Source organism: Plecotus auritus, assembly GCF_963455305.1.
Source record: "Plecotus auritus genome assembly, chromosome: 9".
NCBI classification, from domain to species: Eukaryota; Metazoa; Chordata; class Mammalia; order Chiroptera; family Vespertilionidae; genus Plecotus; species Plecotus auritus.
The window spans coordinates 59,246,478-59,272,224 of NC_137783.1; the positions used below are offsets into that span (position 1 = coordinate 59,246,478).

Here is a 25,747-nt window from a genome sequence, read left to right on the forward strand (position 1 = left end):
TCTCTCCCCTTCCTTCCCTCTAACCTTTCAGACAACAAATGTTATCGAGCACTCCTTTGTGCTAGGCACCATTCTGGGATCTGGGAAGATATAGCCGCAAACAAGAGATGAGTTTCCTGTTCTAATGGGGTGCAGGTCCTGGAATATGTCAGTGGGGCACAGATAACAAGCAGCAAACTGGTAAATGGGAGGGTTTCAGGTAGTGAGCTAGGGTAACAAGGAGGCGTGGCCAGAGACAGTCTTGCTGATGACCGGATATGTGAGCTGAGCCCTGAGGGTAAGAGGCAGCCATGAGAAGAACTCGGCCAGTCAAGGTGACTGAGTGGGTGTCCCACTACCCTGCTGCTCCAAGTGTGAGTGTTGAACTGAACTGTAAAGACCAAACCACAACAGGGGGGGCTTACAGAAACATTTGTAGCAGGAATCTTATGTCTTTGCATCTAATAATAAAAGTGGTCTCATCACATGTTAGAACACAAAACAAGTCAATAAATTTAAGAAGATTGATCATATCAGACATCTTCTCTGACCACAATGTTTTGAAATGAGAAATCAATTATAAGAAAAAAACTGAAAAACACACAACACGTGGAGGTTAAATAACATGTTACTAAACAATGAATGAGTTAACAATGAGATCAAGGACGAAATCAAAAAAATACCTTAAAACAAATGAAAATGGGAACACAACAACACAAAATCTAAGGGACACAGCAAAAGCAAACCCACGTAAGAGGAAAAATCATAGCATCACAGGCCTATCTCAAAACAACAGGAAAAAATCTAAAATAAACAACCAAACCTTACACCTAAAAGAACTAGGAAAAAAGCCCAAAGACAGTAGAGAAATAAAATAATAAAGATCAGAGAGGAAATATATGAAATACAACCTAAAAAATACAAAACAATGCAACCGATTTCTGAATATTTATTTTGCTTTCTGTTATTTAACTGAATTTATTTATCAGTTAATAATAATGTTTTGGTGGAATCTTTAAGGTTCTCAGTGAAACTGAGAGCTGGTTCTTTGAAAAGATAAACAAGATTGACAAACCTTTAATCAGACTCATCAAGGAAAAAAGATAGAGGGCCCAAATAAATAAAATCAGAAATGAAAACCAAGAAGTAACAACTGACATCACAGAAATACAAAGGATTATAAGAAAGTAGTATGAACAACTACTAGTATATGTCAACCAATTGGACAAAGTGCAAGAAATGGATAAATTCCCATAAACATACACTCTTCCAAAACGGAATCAGGAAGAATCAGAAAATCTGAATAGACCAATTACAACTAATAAAATTGAAGCATGAATCACACACTTCCAACAAACCTGAGTCCTGGACCAGATGGATGGCTTCACAGGTGAATTGTACCAAACACTCAAAGAAGAAACAACACCTAACCTTCTCAAATGATTCCAAAGAAATCTAGAGGAGGGAAGGCTTCCAAACCCATTTTACAAGGCCAACATTCTTCTAATTCCAAAACCAGATAAGGACACTACAAAGAAAGAAAATTATATGCCAGCCCTAGCTGGTTTGGCTCAGTGGACAGAGTGTTGGCCTGCAGACCGAAGGGTCCTGGGTTTGATTCCGGTCAAGGGCATGTACCTCGGTTGCAGGCTCCTTGGGGCTTGTACAGGAGGCAACCAATCCATGTGTTTCTCTCACATCGATATTTCCCTCTGTCTTTCCCTCTCTCTTCCACTCTCTCTAAAAATCAATGGAAAAATATCCTCAGGTGAGGATTAAAAAGAAAATTATAGGCCAATATCCCTAATGAACATAGATACTGAAATCCTCAACAAAATATTAGCAAACCAGATCCAGCAATACATTAAAAATATTATATACCATGATTAAGTAGGATTTATTCTAGGGATGCAAGATTAGTACAATATATGCAAACTAATAAATGTGATATACCACATAAACAAAATGAAGAATAAACCATATGACCATGTCAATAGATGCAAAAAAAAACATTTAATAGAGTCCAGCACCCATTTATGATGAAAACTCTCAGGATAGTGGGAATAGAGGTGTGAGAATAAATAAGTAACCTTTTCTGTCAAAGAACAGTTTAGACAGCCGCCATGTTGGCTCACGTTACTTGGCAGCTGCCATGTTGGCCACATGACTTGCAGTTCCCTGGGGGTCGCCATCTTGAAATGACAAAGGTCAACCCTTTCTTTGAATTATCCAATGGTGAAAGACTGTGCTCCTGAGCTCCAATCGAGAGTGAGGGGCAGGTCATGAGCGTCAGAATTAAAAAGCTGAGCAGACCACCTGCTCAGTGTGCATGTGCTCCCAGACCATGTGCTGTGCACCCTTCTGCAGGAGTAAAGGTGTTTGCCTTGCTGCCTGGCTCTGCAGTATGCTTTGTGTCCTACCAGGACCCCTGAATTTGGGGGCTTGCCTTACTTCTAACAGAGAGAACATACCACAACATAATAAAGGCCATATGTGACAAACCCACAGCCAACAATCAACAGGCAAAAATTACAAGTGTTTAGCTTAAATTCAAGATCAAGACAAAGATGTCTGCTTTCACCATTCTTATTCAACATAGTATTGGAAGTCCTAGTCACAGCAATCAGGCAAGAAAAAATAAATAAAAGGCATCCAAATTGTAAAAGAAGAAGTAAAACTGTCATTATTTGTAGACGATATAATACTGTATATAGAAAACCCTAAAGACTCCACCAAAAACTACTAAAACTAATATATGAATTCAGTAAAGAAGCAGGATACAAAATAAATATTCAAAAATTGGTTGCATTTTTATATATCAAAAATGAACTATCAGAAAGGGAAACTAAGAAAATAATCCCACTTACAATCATATCAAATAAAATAAAATATGTAGGAATAAATTTAGCCAAGGAGGTAAATTTATACTTGGAAAATTATAAAACACTGAAGAGAAAATAAAAATAAAACCAAGCATACACCATGCTCACGGATTAAAAAAAAAAACCAAAACATTGTAAAAATGTCCATACTACCCAAAGCAATCCATAGATCAACACAATTCCTATTAAAATAGCAATGGTGTATTTCACAGAACTAGAACAAATAACCCTAAAATTTATATGGAATCACAAAAGACCCCACATAGCCACAGCAATCTTGAGAAAGAAGAACAAAGTTGGAGGAATCACTCTACCTCATATCAAACTATACTACAGTGCCATAGTAATCAAAACAGCATGGTATTGGCATAAAAACAGACATCTAGATCAATGGAACAGAACAAAGATCTCAAAAATAAACCCATGCCCATATGGTCAATTAATACATGACAAAGGAGGCAAGAATATATAATGGGTTAAAGACAGTCTATTAAATAAATAATGTTGAAAAAAATTAAACAAGATATATGCAAAAAAAAATGAAACTAGACCATTTTCTTACACCATATACAGTAATAAACTCAAAATGGATTAGACTTAAGTGTAAGACTCAAAACCATTAAAATCCTAGAAGAAAAGATAGGCAGTAAAATCTTGGGTATTTCTTGTAGCAATATTTTTTTCATATATATCTTCTTGAGCCAGGGAAACAAAAGAAAAAATAAACAAATGGGACTATCTCAAACTAAAAAGCTTTTGCACAGCAAAGGAAGCCATCAACAAAATGAAAAGACAACCCACTGAATGGAGAACATATTTGCCAACAATAAATCTGATAAGGGGTTCATATCCAAAATGTATAAAGAGCATATACAACTCAACACCAAAAAAAACAAACAAACCATTTAAAAAATGGGTGAAGGACCTAAATAGATACTTCTCCAAAGAGGACATACAGATAGCCTATAGACATCACTAATCATTAGAGAAAATGTAAATTAAAACCATAGTGAGATATCACTTCACACCTATCAGAATGGTTATCATCACTAAATCAACAAAAAAAAGTGTTGATGAGAATGTGGAGAAAAGGGAAACTTTTTTCACTGTTGATGGGATTTAAAATTGGTACAGCCATTTTAAAAAAACAATACGGAAGTTCCTTGAAAAATTAAAAACTTAACTGCCTTATGACCTCATCATTCTACTTCTGGGAATATATCTGAAGAAACTCAAAACACTAATTCAAATGAATATATGCACCCTCATGTTCATTGAAGCATATGTATAATTGCCAAGATATGGAAGCAACCCAAGTGCCTATCAATAGACAAATGGATTAAAAAGTGTTGGTACATATGTACAATGGAATTTTACTCTACTATGAAGAAGAATGTAATCTTACCATTTGCTACAGCATGGTTGGACTTAGAGAGTATTATGCTAAGTGAAATAAGTCAATCAGAGAAAAACAAAGAGTATATTATTTCAGTTATATGTGGAATCTAAGAACAGTAGAAATGAATAAACAAAACAGAAACAGACTCATAGACGCAGACAGTAGACTGACAGTTGTCAAAGGAGAGGGGTGTATTGGGGAACTGGGTGAAAAGGGTGAAGGGATTGAGAAATACAGATTGGTAGTTCAAAATAGTCATGGGAATGTAATATTGTAATAACTATATATGGTACCAGTTGGCTACTGGAAATATCAGGAGGAACACTTTGTAAAGTACATGATTATCTAAATACACATCTTTACACTTGAAACTAATACAAAATAATATTGAATGTAAACTGTAATTTAAGAATAAAATAAGACATTAATTAACAAAAGGTGATCTCATACTTTGTACAATTTTTTACTAATTAATTTTTGTAATGTTTTACAAACATTTCATTATATTTACAAACACCACAGATTGTTTGATTGAGGCAGAAAGGAAAGTGGGGTTGAAGCCAAGTAAACAGGCTTGGACTGAGGAGAACCTGCCCCTCAAGTAGCAGGTGGCAAAGCTGACTCACCTGTCTTGCTCCTACAACTCTCCCTTCTCCACCTTCTCATGTGTGTGCTCCAGATTTCTGGTACACATGCTCGTGTGTACATATAAGGTATGGAGGAAGCGGGGTATTTTAAAGGGATCCAGGTAGGATAGTGCTTACACCAGGAAAAGGAACTATTGGTGGTTGGGGCAGCTGGAGTAAAGATCATCCTGATGCTGGGGTGGGTGTGGTCCCACCTACTCTGATAGGAGCCAGGAACACAGAGCTGAAAAATGTCAAGGTCACTGCCCTCTAGAGCTCCTTGTGTATTGTGGCCGGGAGAGAGGTGAATCAAAAGGCACTGCCTTTCGCAGGCTGCGCTCAGTCCTACCTGTCCAGCATGGTCTTGTAGCTGAGCACTCCCGAGATGAGGTTGGTGGCAAACCTGCAGAGAGAGATGAAGCCTTAGCCTCTCCTCTCCGGGGACCATGCTCCCTCTCTGTCTCCAACCTCCCTCTCTCTCTCCCTTGCTCCTTCTTTCCGTCCTTCTTTCTTTCTCCCTACTTCCTTCCTTCCCTTTCCCCCTCCCTCTTTCTATCTCTCCCAAACTCAATGACCACCAACCAGATGCCAGGTTTTAGTGGTGCCCTAATAGGATGCCCCTACCCACCTCTATGTTGTCAGTACTTCACAAGCTTTGGATTAAAAACAGTGCCCTGGAAAGAACTTCGGGGAGGAGAGGAAACTAGAATGTGAATGAGGAGGCGAAGGAGGAGGGAGAGGAAGCCAGGAGAGGCCACAGAGCCTCCGGAAATGGCTGGAAGAGCAGGGGTTCTGCCCAAGAAAGGCTCGTGCTGGGCTGGCCTGGGCCAGCACCCTGGGTTTTGGGCAATTCAGTCTCCTGGGGAAAGTCAGTAATTTGGTCCCCTAAGTGCTAATAAAAAGGAAGTGGGTGCTGCAGGAAAACACACCAGAGAACCATGCCACAGAATGGTGTCACCTTTACTGTTCATGGATGACGAGCCCGGCTTAATTGCATCAGGAGGAAAATGCCCGCTCCTGTGCAATTTTGGGAACTGTTCTCAGAAGTTGTTCATCCATCCACTCACTTCCTTTTGCCAAGGGGATGCTCTGGCTGCAGGAGAGGGGGAAGGTGCTCCCAGACCTTTGGACTGGTCTTGGTGAGGAAGGACGGGCTGGGAGTCTCCCAACCATCACTGAGCCCCACCTCTAGGCAATGGGCCCTGCCTTCTGTTCTTTTCCTCCCCTGAACTGTCCCACACTGTGTCCCATTCAGGTCTTAAAACCAGAGATTGGATTTGGAGCTCATTGACTCCTGTAGGGAGATCCTTTGTCCTGCCCCACCCTTGCATGAATGGTTCCTCCATCGTCATCAGTGGGCCCAGAGGCCATTGTAGTGGCTCAGTGAGCTGTGAGATTGCAGCAGATGGCACAGGCTCTGGCGAAGGCGGCTGGCGGGAAGAAACCTTTGCCAACCCCTCGGAGCCTCTGTTTGGAGCTGGGAGCTGCAGGGGCCTCTCAGATCACCTGGGCAGTGTGTCCCACAGACAAGTCCCAGCCTCAAGTACTGGCAGAATCAGAGGGGACCCACCTTCTCCCAGGGCCTCAGCCAGGTCAAGATTGCTATGAGGACACCTGGGTGCCCATGTCCTCCAAATAAATGCATCGGAGGCAGACCTTGTGTTTGTTCCTCAGGTGCAGCCTCACCTAACCTTCCTGACCGCATGGGCCCCTGTCTCAGTGCCACTTGGCCTCAGAAAGCTCCACCAAGACACAAGCTTCAGCCTTTCCTTCCTGGTGCCGGGGCCAGGACCCTTCTTCAGGCAGCTCCCCAGCTGTGAGCCGGGAGCACGGGGGGCCTCACCTGAGCTGGTCATTGGTGTCCTGGAAGTGCTGCCGGGGAAAGATCACAGCTGGGCTGGAGTTGACAGGCAGGGCTAGGCGGTTATTGAGATACATATCGTTCAGCCAGTACTCAGACACCTGCGGGGAGAGCAGGGAAGAGAAGCCATTACCCACAAGGGCCACATCACCCCCACCCAGAAAGGGCACCTTGCCTGTGGAGCACACTGATCGCATCCTGGCAGCCCTAAGGGCCAATCAGGACACTTCAATGGATCATGCACTTCATTCATTCATTCATTCATTCATTCATTCCACAAGCATACACTGCACCCAGTTATGTGCTAGGGCCATGTTTCCCAGCCCTCGAGCCTGCCCTTTAGCCTTGCCCTGTACTCTCTCCTCTCTCCCATTCAGGTTCCCATCCTGGTGTCTGGTGCTTCATCCATGTACCCTGCCTCCTTAGGAGGGCCCATCTTGCCTTTCACGCTCTCTGCTTCCCTGACCTCATCAATATCTTCTGCTGCCCCATCCCTGTCATGCATTGTAGCTCAAACTTGTCCCCATCTGCCCCCATCCTCATCCCTGTCTGTCTCCTATCCCTTTCCCCTATCTGCCAGCCTTCTGTCCCCATACCTACTTCACATTCCACATCTTGTCTGTTCCTCACCCTTGCTCCTTGCTCTCCTCGTTTCTCCCCCATCCCTGTGCCCCATCTGCCCTGTCTTTGTCACCTACCTGTTTATTACCCAAATCCCTCTGTCTCCAAGTCTGCCTCCTGCCCATGGGTCCCTTGCCTGTCCCCCTCCCCCCAGTCAGCCCTCTCCCAGCAATGCTTACCCAGTTGGCAGTCTTCTCTTGCCGCTCCAGGAGCTTCTGCTGCAGGGTCTCACCCAGGCCACCAGGGGCCCCAAACTGCTGCACGATGGCCTGACTCCTCCAGAACTGCTCCCTGGGCACCAGGTGCTGCATGCACCGCAGGTAAGTGGCCAGAGTCTGCTGCAGGGGGGGCACTGGGAGTTTGGGCAGCTCCTGGAAAAGAGGGTCACAGTTACTTGCTGTGCCTGTCATGTGTGGTCCAGGCCTGTCCAAGTTGATGCCTAGGGTCTGTCTCCATCTGCTACCATCCTTGCTCCCTATCCTGAGACTCATCTGTTTCCAGGGCTCAGCTCAGCAGAATTGTGAACTTAGGAGGTTCCTGTGTGCTCTCTCCCATACCCCAGTCCTGACCCCAAAGGAAAAAAGTGCAGAGGAAAAGACCTTGATGTGATCCCAGACAATCCTGGATTCATCCCTGACCCTGCTGCTGACTAGCTGTTTGATCTTAAACAAATCACCCCTATTTCTGTGCCTCAGTTTCCTCTCCTGTCAGATGGCATCAATAACCTTCATCTCTTTATAAGATAAGAGATCATTAATGTGAAAGACCCATCAACTATAGTGAATGAGTCTAAGATGAAATAGTCCTGTTATTGATAGTGATTGCTGGTCATTCTTAATTTAGGAACTGTTCCCAGCTGGAGCTCTAGAATCCAATTGACTCTAATGGAGAGCTGTGGACAGGTGGAAGAGAGTGGGAGACATCATTCATTGCTTGTCCTAATGACTAGAATTCTGCAAGATGTTTCCTGGGAAGGTGACTCATGCCCTGGGCTCCTTATTAAATCCCTTGCAGTTATGAAACCCAGAGAGGGGGTTCTGCTCCATGTGGGTACGGGAGTGGGGTGAGGTGGAAGTCCTTCCTCTCTTAATCTTTCTCAGTCTCAGCTTCCTCATCGATAGGACATAAATGACAGTTCCTACCTGAGAGGGGCCCACAGAGAATGAAATGAGAGAAGCAACTGGCCCCAACTAGGCACATCATTAAATGTTACAATGTTACTGTCCTGATCCTTCCAGAGGAATTCTCAAGAGGAATCTCATAATCTCTGGGGGCCTCATGCTTCCCAGTTTACCAGCTGTGTTCACCAGGGATCTCACATGTTATGGCTTAGCCTTGTTGACAGATGAGGAAACTTAGGCCCAGAGACTGGATAGTCCCAGGTCATCCAGCAATTTGGTGGCAGAGCTGAGACCTGAAATCAGTATTCATCCAATATTCACTCTGTTTCTTCCTCGACTCTTCTCTTCTGTATCCCTTGTTCTCTTTTCTACCCCCTTCCTTCCTCACTTAGCTGGTCACAATTGGAAACCAGGAATTTTCATATTATTGCTTAAATTTTACAAAGTTGGTTGCCTTCTTTCAGGGGTTTCTCCTCTCTAGGATGGTGGGGCGGTGACCTTCTGCCCCAGGCAGGCGGTGGAGTGAAGGGGCCTGTTGAAAACTTTCCTCCACTCTGCTCTTCCTGCTGCACAGTCTGGAGTCCCCACGGCTGCCCCGGGGAAGATGGGACTGAGCATGCGCTGAGGAATGAATGGGGATCCTCCACCTGTCTGGTCCTGTGTCTAGAGCTCACTGCCCTAGGAGAAGGAAGGAGGCTGCGGGTGCTCTGTGCTGTTGCTACCCGGGGACCTCTTGAGGACAGGTCTGGACAGCATTTCAGGTTATCTAGTCTACTCCAGAGAGCCAGGCGCAGGCCTCTCCCGCCCCCCAGCTGCTCTGGTTCCCTCTTCCTTCTATTGGGCCATGGGTCTGTGCGGTGGGTGAGTGGGTAAGTACCCACAGAAAGTCCAGCCTAGTTGGTGGCCTCGCCAAGATGCCAGCATGTCTGACCCTAGCCCAGTGGTCGGCAAACTCATTAGTCAACAGAGCCAAATATCAACAGTACAACGATTGAAATCTCTTTTGAGAGCCAAATTTTTTAAACTTAAACTTCTTCTAACGCCACTTCTTCAAAATAGGCTCGCCCGGGCCATGGTATTTTGTGAAAGAGCCACATTCAAGGGGCCAAAGAGCCGCATGTGGCTCGCAAGCCACAGTTTGCCGACCACGGCCCTAGCCCATGCTGAAAATAGGCCACCCTTTCCTGAGGCCCTGTCAGTGCCCTGGGACTCAGCCTGGGTCATGGGAGAATTGGTGATGTGTAAAGAGGAGCTAGACAGGAAATCTCTGCTTGAATGTCTCAGCTCCTTGCGGCTCCTCCTAGAAGCTCATGGGTTTCTGGCCCACAGTGGGAACAGCAGCAGGGACTAGCACTAATGAGGGTCTTTGGACCCTGGGGTCTCAGGTCAATACACGTTTCTTGGGCAGTTCATGTGGGCCAGGCCCTGGGCTGGACTCAGGCTCGGTGAGAGACAAGGCAGCCAGAGTCCAATGGGAGGGACATGCCATGGAGCAGAAGCAGCAATAGAGGTGTCGGCAGCAGCAAACAGGACAATGTGGGGAGCTACTTCACAGGGAGAAGCCAGGAAGTTCTGATCAGGGTTTCAAATGAAGGGGGGGTGGGGGGTGGACAGGAGGGTGGAGGGTGGAGAGTGGTGTGGTTGTCAAGGAGATGTCAAGAAGACAAGTGTGGCAGAGGGACACACATGTGCAACACTGTGGGGATCAGATGTGCTCTATCACTCTGGAGGTCAGTGGGATGGGAGGGAGGAGGCCTTCCCAGGGAGGGTGGCTTGTCTCAAGTCTGTGGGGAAGATGGTGCCTACAGCTCCAGGGCTGAACTAGTGGCAATAGCCAGGGCTGGGATGTGGCATGGCTTACCTAAGGCAACTCCCCTGGGCTCAGAGCCATTGGAAGTGGAACTTTGGGTCGGGGAAGTCCTGGGAGATAAAAGTATCTGGCCCAGGTCAAGGACTCTCCCTGGACTGTGGGGGTTAGAGAGTGTGCCTATCAGCATTCCCCTTGATGCAGGAAGCCACCCACTGCCCATACTATCATGAGAGTGAATCAAGGAACTCGGAAGACCGATGGACCTTGGGTGTTAGCAGGACTAATGCCAAGCACCATTGTTCTGTTGAGATAGTGGTGGCTCAAAGCAATTTCCCGACCTAATAGCCTCAACGTAAATGTTTACTGAACCTTACCGATCTTTACTGATCATTATTGACCTTAGAGATGGTCTGTCTGCTACCTGTTTGCCTTGCTTTACTGAGGGCAAGATGTGTATCTAAAACTGAATGAAAAGCGGACAAGGCTAGGTTTCAGTGTGCCTCTCCAAGAGAGAGGTCTCCACCTGGCCTCCATGCCTTCTAAATTCATATTTCTTCTCTAGTGTTTTCATTTGTGCGTCAGCCCCTTCTTCAGATCCTGAACCCCTGCCACAAAAGGTTGTGGCACCTTAAAGCTGCTCCTAGAGCCGCCAAGCCCTCCAGGCTCCTCAACAGGCTCAGGTAGGGATGCAGCCCAGGCCTCCTCCAGGAGAGGGGAGGGCTGGGGTCAGGCAAGTGCTGAGGGCAAATCCCATTCAGGACTATTCTGGAAGCCAAGGGCATGTGAGTGGGGAGAGTAGGGATAAGAGAGAGAGCTCCAAAAGTTACTCACCATCTCCTCCTCACTGCTGAGAGTTTTTGCTGCCATCTTCTGGGGGGCTTTTTCCAGGATGGGCATCTTCGTGACTTGTGGCTGAGGAAATAGATGTGCAGATCTGTTGAAGCAGAGCGGCATCAACACAACAGCCACATAGCCCTGCGCTGGGCCTTTCACCTCCCACAGTCTGACACCCACCTACACCCTGTGAGGAGGCCAGAGCTGAACAGCGTCTCCTTGTTGGCCTGGCCCCAATCTCCTCACCTCCAGACCAACAGCCCTGCACAGTGTCCTCTCTGAGCCCCCAAATAAGAGAGGGCAGGGCATGAAGTGAGCCTCCAGCTGGTACCTGCTCCATCAGACTGCTGTCACCCGGGCCCACCTGATTCCCCCGGGCTGTGTGGGAGGGAGCAGGGCTGGGCTTGCCCTCTTCTGATCCACAAGGGGTATTGACAGAGAGCTTGCTTTGTTCTTGCATGGGGCCTAATAGATGTGTGCTTTGCAGATTAAAATCTCTCTTTCTCACTAGGCTTCAAGTTTTTCCAGGGCGGCATGCTCAGTGCTTCATCTCTGGGACCTAGCAGATGCATGAGCAGGATGCACGTGGAGACCTGAGTGAAAGCAACGCCTGCGTGCACGAGTGATGCTCAGTGAATGCAAAGCCCTGGCTCTGTGGGGTAGGCTGTGCCTGGGCAGTCTCTGGCCACCAGGTTCCCAGTGTAGGTGGCATAGGAGCGCTAAGGGAGGTGGTCCAGGGAAGCTGGGCAGCCCCGTCCCGTGGGGGCCACCTAATAGTCTGGAGATTAATTTTGAAGAGACAGCAGAAGTGAGCCAGACCAAGGGGGAGCAAAGGCCAGGTTTTAAGGCTAGTAGGACCCATCCTGTACCTTCAGAGATCCCTCTAAGCTAATGTAAGCCTGTAGAGACCCCCATGCTTTCTACTCACCCATTTCCCCCAACCCCCCCCCCCGCACCCCCACCTTAGGTTCAGTCCAGGTGGGGGCTGGGCATGGCACAGTTGACCCAAGGACAGAGCATCCAGAAAGATGGATGACTCTGGTACCGTGATGGAGAAACCCGGGGCTACCTGGAAGCTCCTGGCAGAGAATGTAGAGTCCTCAGAGCACTACACCAGCATGCTCCGGGCTAGGTGGTCCCCCGATCCGCCAGCGCCATGCAGTTTAGGGGCTGCCCTGCCTACTCAGGAAGCAGCAGTATCCAGGTGAGGGTCCACCCCCAACACAGCAAGGTTTTGAGGGGGCAACAGGGCAAGGTCAGGTTGGTAAAGGCTCTAAGGACAGTGCAGCCCATGCTTCCTCTTGCTCTCGCCCCAGGCCAGCGCCAAAGCTGGAAGATATCTACTAGCCAAACCTCAGAGACCCCTGGTCTCAGAGAGGCTCACAGGTCAAAGCAGCATGGTTTCCTGGGGGCCACGGGGAGGCTGCTGCTTCTTCTCCTTGGCTTGGGCGGCGTCTAGAGGGCATAGTGTCGTCTGGTGCCCTCCTGGTTTCCAACGGCTTCCCGCAGAGATCCCAGCTCTGCCCTAGGGACCCAACCCAGCTCTGCCAGCACCTGCGCTCCAGGGACTCCCCGCCCGCCCCCCTTCCGGCCCCCGCAACCTGGCTCCCGCTAGCTACCGTTGCCCTTTCCCCACCTCCTGCCTCTTCCAGGATGGGAGAGAGGCTAGCGCTGGAAGGTCCTTCAGGGTGGCAGGGTGAGACCTGCAGACCCTCCTACTGGCACCGAAGGGGCAGCCCTTGGCTCGCAGCAGATGGAGCCCAGGAAAAGCGAGAGCATGCATGTGGAGCCCGGAGCTCAGATGGCCAAGCCTCTCCAAGCCCTTGTCCCCTACGTCTCAGCGTCCTGTTCCCCGTCCCCTGCCCCCACTCTGGTAGGTGAGCGCCAGAGCTGAGGAATCCCTCATTCTCCGGGCGGTCCCACGACGGCCGCTGCCGTTTGGGACCTGGAGGACTCGAGGGTCCTGGGCGTGTGGTCCTGGCGGGGCTCTGGACGGAGCCTCCCTCTGCTTCCCGGGGGCCAGCCCAGCCCTCTCACCTGCTCTCCTCGGCCGCGCTTCGCCGCACTGAGCAGCACTGGGGGCCGGAAGGAGAGCTGAAGGGATCTGGGGCGTCAGCAGAGCGAGGGTGGGGGCTGCTGCCTCTGTCGGTGGCAGAGCCTCCGACGACGTGGTCGGGTCCCCGCGGCTCCCAACCTGCAGGCTGCCAGCGATCCCTCTCGCCTATCCTCTCCTCCTGTTCCTCCTCCCGCCCCTTCCTTCTTTCCCTCCCTCCCCCAGCTCCACCCCTCCCTCCCTCCCTCCCTCTCCGTCCTCTGTCCCCCACCTCCCCACTCCCCGCACCCTTCCGGGATCCCACCTCCCGGCTCCCCGCCCAGCCGGGACCAGTTCGTACAAGGGTAGCAGAATCCTCAGCTGCGACAGGCGTGCAGAACACTGCCCCACCCATGCCCATGGCCCCCACCCAGCCATCCCCGGCCCGGAGCCCTCCCCCCCCACACACACACCCATTATCCTAGCCGCCACTGCGTCTGCAAAGCCCTGGGGAGGGTGAGTGGGTGAGTCTGGAGAAATCTGTGCCCTCCCCAAGATCTAGGCCAGGCTCAAGCCCTACTACATACAACTCCTTTCAAAATAATAATAACCGCCTGTTTGTTAATCACTGCAGGTCCCCCCTCCCTGCTGCCACTATTGGGGTGGGGGATACACAGACGTGGGGATGCCTAGAGACAGGCAGCCAGAGGCAAACCCTCCTGCAGACAAAGCACTCCTCCCCCACCTCCATGTAGATCCTCACAGATTGACCCACAAAGACAGACCCTGCCCAGACAGCACACAGCCAGACGCACACCGACAGCCCTGTGCATACAGCCTTGCACACACAGCACTGCAGGTCCCCACAGGCCTTGTCTGACCACAGGTGCTGAACCCGGGGCCTGTCCGCACTGGAGTGGGGCACTCTGCCGCCTAAAGCAGGCCGCAGGCTCTAGGACTGGGGCTCCTGGGGACCCGCATTCAAGGTGGGGAGACCTCTCTGACAACCCTGGATGGCAGTTTCCACTCAGGATGGGGTGGAGTCGGCTGGGGAAGGGTGGGGTTAGCATCAGATCCCACACTGACACCCTCTCTGGTCCCACTCAGACCCACAGGCAAGGACACAGCAAGACAACTGCTTTCCCACTCCTCTTAGGATAGAGCCTGGCTCTCTAATGAACACACATCACACACATGTGTTTCCAGAGATGGGACTTCGCCCAAAACAGCCCCGCCCCTACTCGTTTCTGAGAATCTAGACCAGGTAGGATGCCCAGCTCAAAGGAAGCCCCTCCCTAGTGCCTCAGAGGCAGGTGTCTGATGTGGGCGTGTCCTAGAGGGGCGGGGCCTACGCAAGGCTGGAGCGGGTCCTCGAGCTGGGGGGGGGGGGTGGCACCCTGGGGCGCTGACCTGGGCCAGAAAGGCGGAGCTGTCACAGGCTGAGGGGGATGTGAATGGGGAGTCGTGGGTGAGAGCCCTTGTTGGGGTTGTTTCTTCCGTATGTATCTCCCTATCTAGGTAGTAAAAGGGCCACACAGGCTTTCCGCGTGTTCCCCGGCTGAGATTTGGATTGGGGCTGGACCAAAGTCATCCTCCCCTCTGGCCCTGTGCCTGGCCGCCCACCCCATCAGTAAAGAGACTCAGTCTGGGACAGATATGGTTTATTGATTTGGGCCAGAGGCACCGCTGTGCAGCGGGCCAAGGAACAGGAGGGAGGACAGACAGACACACAGCCCTACATAGGGTGGCCCCGAGGTAGAGGCCCGCACGCCTCTTCTGTGCAAGAAGCGCATCGCTTCACATGCCGCAGTGCTCCACACTCCACTGGGTGAGAGGGAGAGGGACACACAAAAAGCCATGGAGAGGGGACGCGGCCGAGGAAGTCAAGACAGGGACCTGCGCCAGGGAACTCGCTGGAGGGGAGGCCCTGAGGCTGAGCTGGCTGGTGCACTCACAGAGCAGCCGCTGTGACCCTAGCGGTGGCGGTGGGGTGAGGAGAGGGCCGCTAGCTGCGGGTGCAGTAGTCGGTGTAGTCGCTCTCGCACTCGGCAAACGGGCCAGGCGGGCTGCGAGGAGCGCTGTCGGGGTCGGACACTGGGCACTCACGCAGGCGCACCGCATCGTACAGACCCTGCGGCGGCTCCTCTAGCAGCACTTCGCGCTCGGAGCGGGAGCGCGTCAGGAGGCCCACCTTGCGCAGCAATAGCAGGACAGGCGCGTAAAGCAGATTGGCCAGGCCCATGCCCAGGCTAAGCTGCCCAAAGCCGAGCGAATGCACGATATGGCCCGCCACTATGGGCCCGAGCGCATAGGCCACAGAATAGGAGATGTCGGCGATGGCATAGACGCTTCCATAGACGGAAACGTGGCGCACATCCACGAGAAAGGCGAGCGTGGGCAGCAGAGCCGTGTCGACCAGCGCAATGCCGAAGCAGAGGCCGCAGAGCGAGACCACTAGCGGCGCGAAGGAGCGGCAGACAGGCACCACGCACGAGCTGGCACCGATCACCGCCAGCCCCAGCGCGCCGTAGAGCCACTGCAGGTGTGGGTAGCGCGCCGCCAGGCGCACAGTGAGGTAGACGCCCAGCACGTGAGGCACGAAGGCCGGCAGCCAGACCATGCCCATCTCCCACTCCGACGCCGCCATCGTGTGCTTCATCCACGTGGCGATGGTAGGTTCCAGGAAAGCGAGGGGGATGTTGCAAGTGGTGAGCGCGCCGGCCACCACGGCGATATACGGGTCCAGCATGAGGTGGTGGATGGGTGTGCCCACCGGCAGGTTGGCCCGCGCCCGCGCCGCGGCTGAGAAGGGCTTGGCCACCACCAGCAGCAAAATCGCGTCAAACAGCGACACGGCGGCGAGCACCAGGAAGGGCACGCGCTTGCCCGCGAATTCGTAGAGGATGCCCCCGAAGGGCGGCGCCACGAGGCTCCCGAAGCTGATGAAGGCCAGCGCCACGCCCAGCGCTCGGCTGCGCTCTGGCTCCTCGGGGTACTTGTCCGCGATCATGGCGATGCCTGACGTGTCCGCGAAGGCAGAGCCCAGGCCCTGCAGGCTGCGCGCCGCGAAAAGCGTGGCGTAGTCCTCCGCGAAGGCGAACAGGACGGTGGAGGCGAACATGACGCCCAGGCCGATGAGCAGCGGCACGTCGTAGCTCATGCGGTCGATGAAGGGCCCGCTTAGGGGGTTCACCAGGAGCTGCAGGATGGCCTTGGAGGCAAACAACACCCCGATCTTCACGTCCTCGCTCTCCGTGGGATAGCGGGGCCGCAAGGCAGACCCGTCGGGCTGCACAGCCGTCGGGGACTCTGAGCTGTTGGCCGTGGTGCTGCCACTGGCATTGGCTGGAGTGGGCGGCGGCAGGGTGGGCACCCACATCTCCACCTCCGGGGTCGGGGTGGGGCTCTCGCTGCCCCCGCGCATGTGGGCGATGTAGTCGGGCACGATGGGCACGATGACCATGTACAGCATGTTGTCCAGGAACAGCGCCACACACACGATGACCAGCAAGAGGCGGCGCTGCCTGCGGGGCTCCCGGAGTGCCGAGCCCACCACCTCCGACAGCTTGGCAGCCGCCTCCCGGGCCGGGTCTGCGGGTTCCATTGTCCCACCGGCCGCTCTAGCGAGGACACCTCCGCAGGGGTCGGACGCGGCGCCCTGCAGGCAGAGAAGAGAGCTCCGAACTTCGGGGGTGCGGTCCGCGCGTGCGGCGCCCCCTGTGCCTCAGGTGGCTGCCAGGCTCATGGCTCTGCACCCCGGGGAAGGCAAGGACCCTGTTCGGCTAGGCGCCGCCGCTGTTCCAAGCGGAACCCCAGACCCGCCGCCGCTGTACAGGGGTGATCGGGCAGGCGGCGCGCAGAGGGGTCGGGGCCCGAGCAGAGCGAGCTGCCCTCCGGCGCCCCTGGAGCCTCCCCCGCAGCGGAGAGGCCGCCAGCGCAGGCCGAGGGGCGTGCTGCTGCCGCCCACGCCGGCTGCTGGCCCGGCCGCCGCTCTCCCCTCCCTGAGCGCCGGCTCTTGCCTCCTCCTCCTTCGCCTCCTCTTTTTTCCCTTTCCACTCGGGGCTGTGACGCTATGAGTCTCGGCCCCCGAGTGGTGCCCCGGCCACTTGCGTCGTTCATGCTAATGCGACGTCGGCTGGGCGGGGGCCGGGGGCGGGGCGCGGCCGGTGGGGGTCTCCTTCCCAGTGGTACCAGCTGGAAACCTCAGAAAGGGGTCTTGGTGCGCAAAGAGTCCTGGCCCAGCCTCTGAAGGTAACGGGTGCTCAGTGCCAGGACCCGGCTTTCTGCTCCCCCCTCCCCGGTTAGGACCAAGCCCCTCTGCTCCCTCCAGGAGGGCGCGCAGCAGCAGCTGTTCCCGGCCCCGCGGGAGAGGGTGCGCCGGGGGCTCAGATCTCCACCTCAGACTGGATCTCCGCGCACAGCCGGCAGGGAGCCCCCGAGGTGAGCCGCTGTGTGTTCAGTTGTTCTAGCAGCTGGATTGTGGGGCTGGGACCGGAGGGGCTCAGGGTACTGAGACCCCAAGCCTTCGTATGGCCACGCCTCCTGGCCCCTTCTGCCCTGGAAAGGGAGGGTGAGGCGCAGAGACTGCTGGGCGGGTTCCGATGACCAGCCCTTTGGGAGAACGTCCCAGCAGAGATTCCCGACTATGAGAATCTGGGGATTGGGGGAAACGTGGCATTGCTCCCACCGGCCCGGGGTGTCAGCCCTGCCGCTCCCACACTTCGCACTCCCTCACCACCCTCTCCCAGCCAGTATTCCCCTCTTCCTCAGCGACTGTCCTGGTCCCCCCAGCTCCGCCTCTTCTCCCTCCCCTCCTCCTCACCCCTTCCCCTCCCGGGCAGTGTGCTCACGGGAGGGATCCCTTTCTCGGCTCCGGCGAGTCCCGCCCCTTCCCTACCTCCAGCTCCACCCCGACTCCCACCCCCACCCCCACCCCCTAATCTCCAGAGCTGCCTCCAAGTCCCGGGTGGGCTCCAGGAGTGGTGTGGCCTGGGTCCTCTCTGCAAGAAAGACCTTTGAGGCTCCACGCCCAACACCCCTCCCCCTTCTATTCCCCTGCCCCCCTCTCCCTCCTCCTCCCCCCCACCCCTCCTCCCGCCCCCTGGGCTGGACTCAGCCGCTTTGCTCCCTCACCTTCAGAAAGGGCCGCACCCACTGAGACGCCCCGGCTGTGAGCTGGATCCAGGGCGTCCTCATAAGAGCGTTGACCCTGGGTGGCACCTCGAGTCTGCGCTCCGGTCTGTGGGCTGGCAGGAGAGGGGTTCTGAGCAGCGGAGGTTGGGAGACTTGCGCGGTTGAGATCCGAGTTTGTCTCTCACTTCAGAGTCCGAGAGCCCTCTTCCTATCCTTCTCATCTCAGAAGCAAACGAGCTCTAGGTCTAGCTTCTTCCCACGAGCGCTCCCCGCCCCGGGGAGCACCTGATGCCTCGGAGACAGGCGGCCGAGGCGGCTTTCAGCTCTCACTTGCTAGTCAGGGTGCTGGGGAGCTGCTTCCCCCTCTGTCTATTTCTCCATCTGTAATATGGGGTAATAGTGCTGCTGACTAGGGTGTCTGATATCGTAAGACAGTGGAAGTGCTTGCTGTTGTTATTATCATCTGTAAAATGTGCTGTTTTATCTTCCTTTCACAGTGTAGGTCTTGCAAAGAGCAGAGAAAAGGTACAGGGGCAGCCTGGCTTCCTGGCTAGTCCCTCTGGTGGGTGAGTGTTGTGGTTCCCGGCTCTGTCCTGGCTGGTGGAGGACTGGGGGCATCGGAAAGTTGGCTTTGCCCCTGAGATGGCTGTGGGATGAGATGATGGAGACAGAGCATCAGGTGAGAATCTCTCCACTCACCCAGGCCCCAGGGAAGGAGACAGTCTTCCAGGGAAGGAGCTGCCAGCACCTGCTCCGAGCTGCGGAGCTGCTCCCTGTCGGAGAAAGGGAGATGCCTGGCTCTGCGTGATCGCGGACAAGTCATAGCTTCTCCCTGGGTTCCAGCTTGGTCTCTGTTAAGGAAGGGGTTAGAGGAGAGCCCTCTCACCCGAGTCCTTGAGCAGAAATGGGGGCTGAAGAATGGTTCCATTGGGTTGAGATCATTATTTTACACTAGAGGCCTGGTGCACAAAATTTGTGCAATGGGCTCGCCTCTCGAAGCCCTGGCTGCCTCGGCCCATGGCAGCCCTGGCTTCATCTGAAGGTTGTCCAGAAGGACATCTGGAAGATCATTTGGCTGTATGGTCTAATTAGCATATTACACTTTTATTATTATAGATTTTATTTGAGGGTCTTTAGTCGTTACACACACACTCTCTGGCTCATGGCAGGCTCCCTCTAACTAGCTTTGCACACGTATGTCACCTGTCTGGCTGTCCAGTCATTTAGTTTGAAACCTCAGGCCTCTTCCGACTCTCCCGTTATGAGGCTCTGAAAGAGGCAGCCTGCAGACCAGTTATGATTTTATGCATATAGTGTTTGCCCTGTCTGATTAGAAGGAGAGGATTAAAGCAGAAGTGTTCTGTCTTAGTGGCTGAAGAACTTAGAATTTAGTGGAATCTTAGAGAACAGAAACTTTCCCAGGGTCTTCAAGGTACAGATCCTTCTCCCAGCCCTCTGGCCCACATAACTCAGGCTGTTCTTGAGCATGGAGCCATGCTATCTCTGGGCTCATGCTTAATTCTCCAGTCCTCCATTCCCTAGTGGCAGGAAGCAGACTCATTTATGAAATACTCTGTGCCAGGGGTGTTCTGTGTGCTCTTTTATTTAATCCTCATGCAATCCTGGTGCCATTCCTCCTGCCTTACTGATGGGAAACTGGACATAGAGAAGCGGGATCACTGGCCCATGACCCCAGCAGCAGAGCCTGGATTTGAACCCAGGCTGTGTGACTCACTTCGTGGTCCTCACACGGCCTCCCTCTACTCTGGACCTCAGTGTGCTTCTGCTACTCCACTTGCAAGGTGGCAGCCTGGACGTGTAGGGGAGAGGGCCCAATGAAGATCCCCAGCGACACTAAATTCCTATACCCTCCAACTTCAAGCTCAGAAGACAACTTCACACCCCCATCCTTCAGCAGCCTCAAGAGCTAGGGTGCAGGAGTTGCAGGGAGGGGAGGACTCTCTGTTTCAGCAAAAGGATTGGGCGTGAGCCTTGGCAGGACATGGGGAACAACCCCTTCTGCGCTGGCCTTTGGGGAGTTGTCCAGGGTGCTGGCCCAGACTCCACCACTTGCCAACCAGCCTCCCACAAGGGCCCTGCAGCCAGGTCTTCCTGTGCCTGTGGCTTCCTCTTCAACAGAACTCTTGGTAAATTCCTTTCTGGAGACTCCTTTTTCTGAGCTTAACTTACAGGCATAAGAGAACTTCCCTTCCAATCTTGTTGGAGAAAATGGAAGCATTTTTTCCTCTCCTCTCTAAGCCAGATTTAGGGACTGTTGCTACTAAGAGCTTATCTGGTATGCAAAGTAAATCAAATGAATAAAGGAAGGGATTTATTTATTAGACACATCGAAGTGTTTACAATGTGCCAGGCACAGTTCTAAATCTTTTACAAACATTGACTCATTTAATTATCTTACCAGCCTTCATATTATCTTTTTGCAGGCAGGGACACTGAGGTGTGATCATTTATCCATGCCCAGATTGCACACAAGTGGTGGGGACAGGATTCCAATGCAGGCTGCCTAACTCCAGCATTCACTGTCAGCCACCATGCTGCCCTGCTCCAGGATGGCTGAAGAACAGGAGATGACTTATTGAGAGTATCTAGCTCAATGCCTGGCACTTTACAGAGGCTCAATTATGCTTTTGTAGGGGTAGACACCTTGGTGGTTTCTGGGTGACTATCTTTCACTTTATCCACTAAATATAGTTGTGGCTTCTGTCTGCTGGGGCAAAGTCCTTTCCACCTGGATGCGTGCCTGTGGAGTGTGCTAGTGGAGGACTCAGGGTTCCTGGTATATGGGAGCTTGGGGAGGGGATGGAAGGATAACCTTCCTGCATCTGTGCCAGGGCGAGGTCTGGATTGTGTGTGTGTGGGGGGAATGGTCTTGGGAGAGTTGTGTGTGAAGGGATGCCACTTTGGAGGAAGGCATCAGCTGGTCCTGAGGAGGTCATGGGCCGAGTCAATTCCAAGGCCTTGCCAATTGTTGCTTCACTGAGACATCTGGTCCCCGAGACACAAAATGACTATGTTTCCGCAGAGAAGCAGGTTGATGGTGGTGGCAGCATGTGGGCGGGGCACCTGCTCCTGATTTATTATTTCTTTGTTTCCCTGGAAGCACTTATGTGCAGGCTTAGTTCCAACAAAGCTCATGAGCCTCTCTGGATTCCAGTGCTGGGGGAGGACGTGCAGCCGCTGGCCTCCCCTGTTACCCACCCTGTGCACTTCCTCAGGAGCGCCTCGGGGCTGCAGCATTACTTAATTAATTTAGGCTTCCCCAGCCACACAGAGCCTCCCTGTCAGCCTTTCCCGGAAGCCTGTGATTCTGGTGGCTGGAAGCCAGGACTACGTGCCTGCCTGCCCGCCCTTGGCCAGCCCTTCCTCAGGGCCTGGAACCTGCTTCCTGAGTGTAGCTGAGCTCTGAAGGGAAAGAAAGGACAGCAGCTCCTGCACTGCAGGTGGGCCGCAGAGCTCCTTCCTCTCTGTGGGTCCAAGAAGGGGCTGTCCCTCCCTGCTTTCCTTCTGACTCCTGACATTTCTGTGAATTATTGTGGAGCAGCGGGGCCTCAAAATCTTGGTTTCTCACTCCCTCTGGTCACTTCCCATCCCAATCCAATGAGTCTCTCAGGGTCATCTACCTCCTCCCAGGGACACCATCCCTGCCAGCAATCAGCCCCCAACCCCAATCGTCTCCCACAGTGGGCATTCAGTCACCTCCCACTTGTCCCTCGATTCCAGACCCAGCCAACCCTCCCTCTGTAAAGATGCGGGCCAGTTCCCACATGCTCACAGACCTCACAGGACTCCTGGCTGCCTAGGACGCGGCTTTTCAGTGTGCCCCAACCGTCCCTGTCCTCCCTAACAGCCCGGGACCGGAGTTCGCCCAGCCCATGCTCAGCTCTGCTCTCCTTGGATCACATTCCTTGGTTCCTGAAGCACTGTGAACAGCCTCTCCCCCATCACTTGAATCCCATGCATTGTTGACTCCTCTTGAGGACTTCGTTCTACCTGGTGATGGCATGTTCTCTGCACCAGCCTGAGAGCTCCCTGAAGCAAGACCTACCTCTGTGTCTGCTTTACTTGCTATGCAGAGCACTGGCCACAGCACCTTCCATAGGAACGGATGTGTCCGTGGTTATTAAATACTTTACGTGAAAATTAATCACATAAGTAATGCATACACAGAAATTGTTTATAGAGATGCTCATGGAAATTAGAACATTATGAATGTTCATTTGTGGCCCCAAACCCTCATCTCCTCTGCCACCTCTCAGAAGCTATCACTGGACTTTCAAGAAAATAACCAATCTTTCTTCACTGGGAGAGAGAGGAGGAGGGAAAGAAAAGAAAAGAAACCACCACTGTTACTGTTTTTGTGGGTATTTTAAACATCAATGAACCCATATAAAATGTAAGATAAACCTTTATGTTTAAATAAATATATTCCAACATCTGTCATAAATGTATCATTCCGTAGTTCTTTGCTTTTCCACTCGACAACATAGCCACTTTAGTTGATACAGAAATAGCTCGGTGTTCTTAGCTGCCACATAGTGTTTTTGTTATGAACACGCTGCCACGCTTGCAGTTATTTTCCTCTGATGGACATTCAGGTGGTTTGTAATTTTCAGGTGTGAGGTTGCTGCGATGGGTCGCCGTGTGCTTGTGGGCATGCTTCCCCAGGAGATACACCAACAACGGGGTTGATCCCAGCAATCTGTGCACGTTTTCAGTTTTAAAAGAAATTTCCAAATTGCCTTCCAAAGTGGCTGCATAAATATACAGCTGTGCAAGCTGAGGGTGAGAGGACACGCTACCCAGCACCATGCTTTGCCTACTCTTGATCTTGTCTTTCTTAATCCCCTTTGTCAATCTGATGGGAGGAAAATGGTATTCATTGTTGTTTTCATTGCGTGTTTCATTATATGTTTAACTAGAGGCCCAGTGCACGAAATTCGTGCAAGGGGCCCTCTGTTGCCCCCGTGGCTGCCTCTGCCTTGGCCCTTGCAGCCCTGGCTTCGTCAGGAAGGACTCTGGTCTAATTAGCAATTATGCTTTTATTATTATAGATGGCCATTATTATTATAGATGGTATTTTTTTGTAAATTGCCTATTACTTTCTTTCAACATTTTTTATTAGATTGTATTTTTCTTCCTGAGTTGTAGGAATTCTTGTTAAATAAAATACCATCATTAAACAGGATAACACCATTAAATAAAATATTTTTGCCCTGGACATGTCCAGCTAAAAACTGTTGCTATTTTTTCACTCCTAGAATTTGTGGTTTACCCTTGTTGGACAGGATAAATGAGAGGTGACATGAAGCTGCTGCACCAAGTGAGACCCCTCAGTGCCTCTTAGCATCAACTGGGAAGCATCCAGACTCTTTTTTTTTTTATTAAGGTATTATATGTGTACATATCTTACCATTGCCCCCCCCCCCCGCCCCCACACACACACCCTCATCCAGACTCTTTAGCTGGATATAAAAGGGCTTCTGTAATCCATCTACCTCTGTGGTCTCAACATGATTCCTGGATTTTTTAAAATATATTTTTATTTATTTCAGAGAGAAAGGGAGAGGGAGAGAGAGATAGAAACAGCAATGATGAGAGAGAACCATTGATCGGCCGCCTCCTGCACACCCTCCACTGAGGATCGAGCCCGCAATCCGGGCACGGGCCCTGACCAGAGTTGAACCGGGGACCCTTCAGTCCACAGGCCGATGTTCTATCCACTGAGCCAAACTGGCTAGGGCATGATACCCAGATTTGATTCCTGATTCCAACACCTTTCACCTGTCCAACCTGAGCCAATTTACTTAAATGCTATGGGTCTATGTTTTTTCATTTAAAAAGGTGTACGGAATTGCTTTTTCTTTGCAAGTCTTTTAAGTCTCTGACCTTGTGCAAGTTACTTAATTTCTCCAAACCTTACTTACATCTATAAAGTGGGTGCACTGACAATGTCTCAGAGGTTTGGTGTTGAAGTATATGAGTTGATGTGGTTGTTAATTTAACCCCTCCTGTCTGTCTAAATGACTGCTATTCATCTTTTATAACCAAATCATGCCTCTTTGTGTCACCTCCCCCCCCCCCCCCAAATAAAACTGATCTCTCTCTTCTTTGTGCCAAGACCATGCATCTACGACTGCACTGTCACAGTTTATTACGAGGAGGAGGTCACATGTCTGTTTCTTCTACCAGAGTGTGCGCCCTGCAGGCAGGGGCTGAGGTGGCAGGTTATGCTCAGTGCCCGGGACACAACACGCCCAGTAGAACACTGTACAACGGAAGGATGAGTCTGTCACATTTGGAAAGATAAGCTTCCTCATCATGCCAAAATCCTGTTGAGTCAGGAATGGACAGAGGGACACTCAGAGGAAAATTAAAGTGTTCCTGACAAGTCTCCCAGATGCACCCTGGGGAGAGCTAGATGCAGATTTCACTAAGGCACGCCGACATTGCAGCCTCACTGGAAAGCGCCCGATCGACTCATTGGGTGGGCAAAGAGATACTTAAGGGAAACGCTGCACTTCACGGTCAGGGTTGGCTCTGTTGGGAAGCCCAAGAAGACAGATTGAAGGCTGCCAGGCATCTCTGCTGGTTTGGGAAGCTTGTCTTGGTCGGGAAAGCAAGCACTGACCAGTCAGAGCCACTTCCATTTTTAGACTTGGAAAGTGTAAGTTTGGGGCAGGGAAATCTCGGAGACCAGCACAGAGGGAAGGCAGAAGACGGCCCTCGGGACGGCTGTCCCTGCAGGTGCGGGCTGTCCGGGCTGCAGCATCAGGCTGCATCAGGCCTCCCCGCTCCACCCTCCCCTGCACATAGCAGGGCTCAGTGCAAGTCCAAGGCGGACACTTGTTCTGGAGGGGATGTAGTGACCATCTTCTCTGAGAGCTGTGGAAACCCCTGTGCTGGGCAATGTGGCCACAGGTTCAAGGTCAGCTGTCCTGAGGCCTTTGAAGATAGATTCCCTCTCAGAGGAGCCCGTTTGGATGGTGGAGGTGCGAGGAGGAGCCCATTTGCTGACAGGGCTGGACTGCCCTTGCCAGTCCTCGGCTCCAAGGCCTGTGGACGGGTCTACGCTGTGAACCTGGGCCTGGAGGGCGGAGGGCACTGCGAGGGCAGCCCAGCGTCCCTGACCTGTCTCAGTGGCTGGGGGTCGGCCCCTTTCCAGGCCACCTGCTCCAGGTACACCTGTAAGGAAAGAGGGGTGAGAAGGCAGTCCTCGTGTGAGCCCTGGCCCTAAGCCAGACCTGGAAGAAGCTTTTACCATTATTAGCTTCCAGTCTCAGACACTCCTCTGAGCCAAGTCCACCTCAGGGCCCCATTTCATAAATTGGCAGTACAGGGGCTGAGGAACAGGCCAAGGTCACCTGTCTGTCTGGTTGCAGCATCTGGGAACAGTTTGTGCCACAGACACACTGGTGTGCCCATTGGTTT

General features: G+C 52.2%; 2 protein-coding genes across 6 annotated transcripts in view; both read right to left on the reverse strand.

Annotated features, from left to right (window-relative positions):
* Nucleotides 1-18,401, reverse strand: part of CHAT (choline O-acetyltransferase) — a 61,398-nt gene extending 42,997 nt beyond the window's left edge. Inside the window, exons 1-5 of one of the 5 annotated variants that reach the window (XM_080641136.1) lie at nucleotides 18,299-18,401; nucleotides 11,131-11,211; nucleotides 7,548-7,739; nucleotides 6,730-6,848; nucleotides 5,236-5,289 (exon numbers count right to left, since the gene is read on the reverse strand). In XM_080641136.1, the coding sequence (XP_080497262.1) occupies nucleotides 5,236-5,289; nucleotides 6,730-6,848; nucleotides 7,548-7,739; nucleotides 11,131-11,211; nucleotides 18,299-18,361 (509 nt within the window). In that variant the 5' untranslated portion in view covers nucleotides 18,362-18,401. Of the gene's footprint in view, nucleotides 1-5,235; nucleotides 5,290-6,729; nucleotides 6,849-7,547; nucleotides 7,740-11,130; nucleotides 11,234-12,202; nucleotides 12,429-12,769; nucleotides 12,879-13,170; nucleotides 13,309-18,298 lie in introns of those variants that run through there. The other 4 variants (XM_080641137.1, XM_080641138.1, XM_080641140.1 and 1 more) reach the window with 4 other exon arrangements.
* SLC18A3 (solute carrier family 18 member A3) lies at nucleotides 14,812-17,215 on the reverse strand. Its single transcript, XM_080641141.1, has one exon. It carries the CDS (start codon nucleotides 16,767-16,769, stop codon nucleotides 15,171-15,173), a length of 1,599 nt encoding a protein of 532 aa, XP_080497267.1. The 5' UTR covers nucleotides 16,770-17,215; the 3' UTR covers nucleotides 14,812-15,170.
* Nucleotides 18,402-25,747: the final 7,346 nt, after the last annotated feature.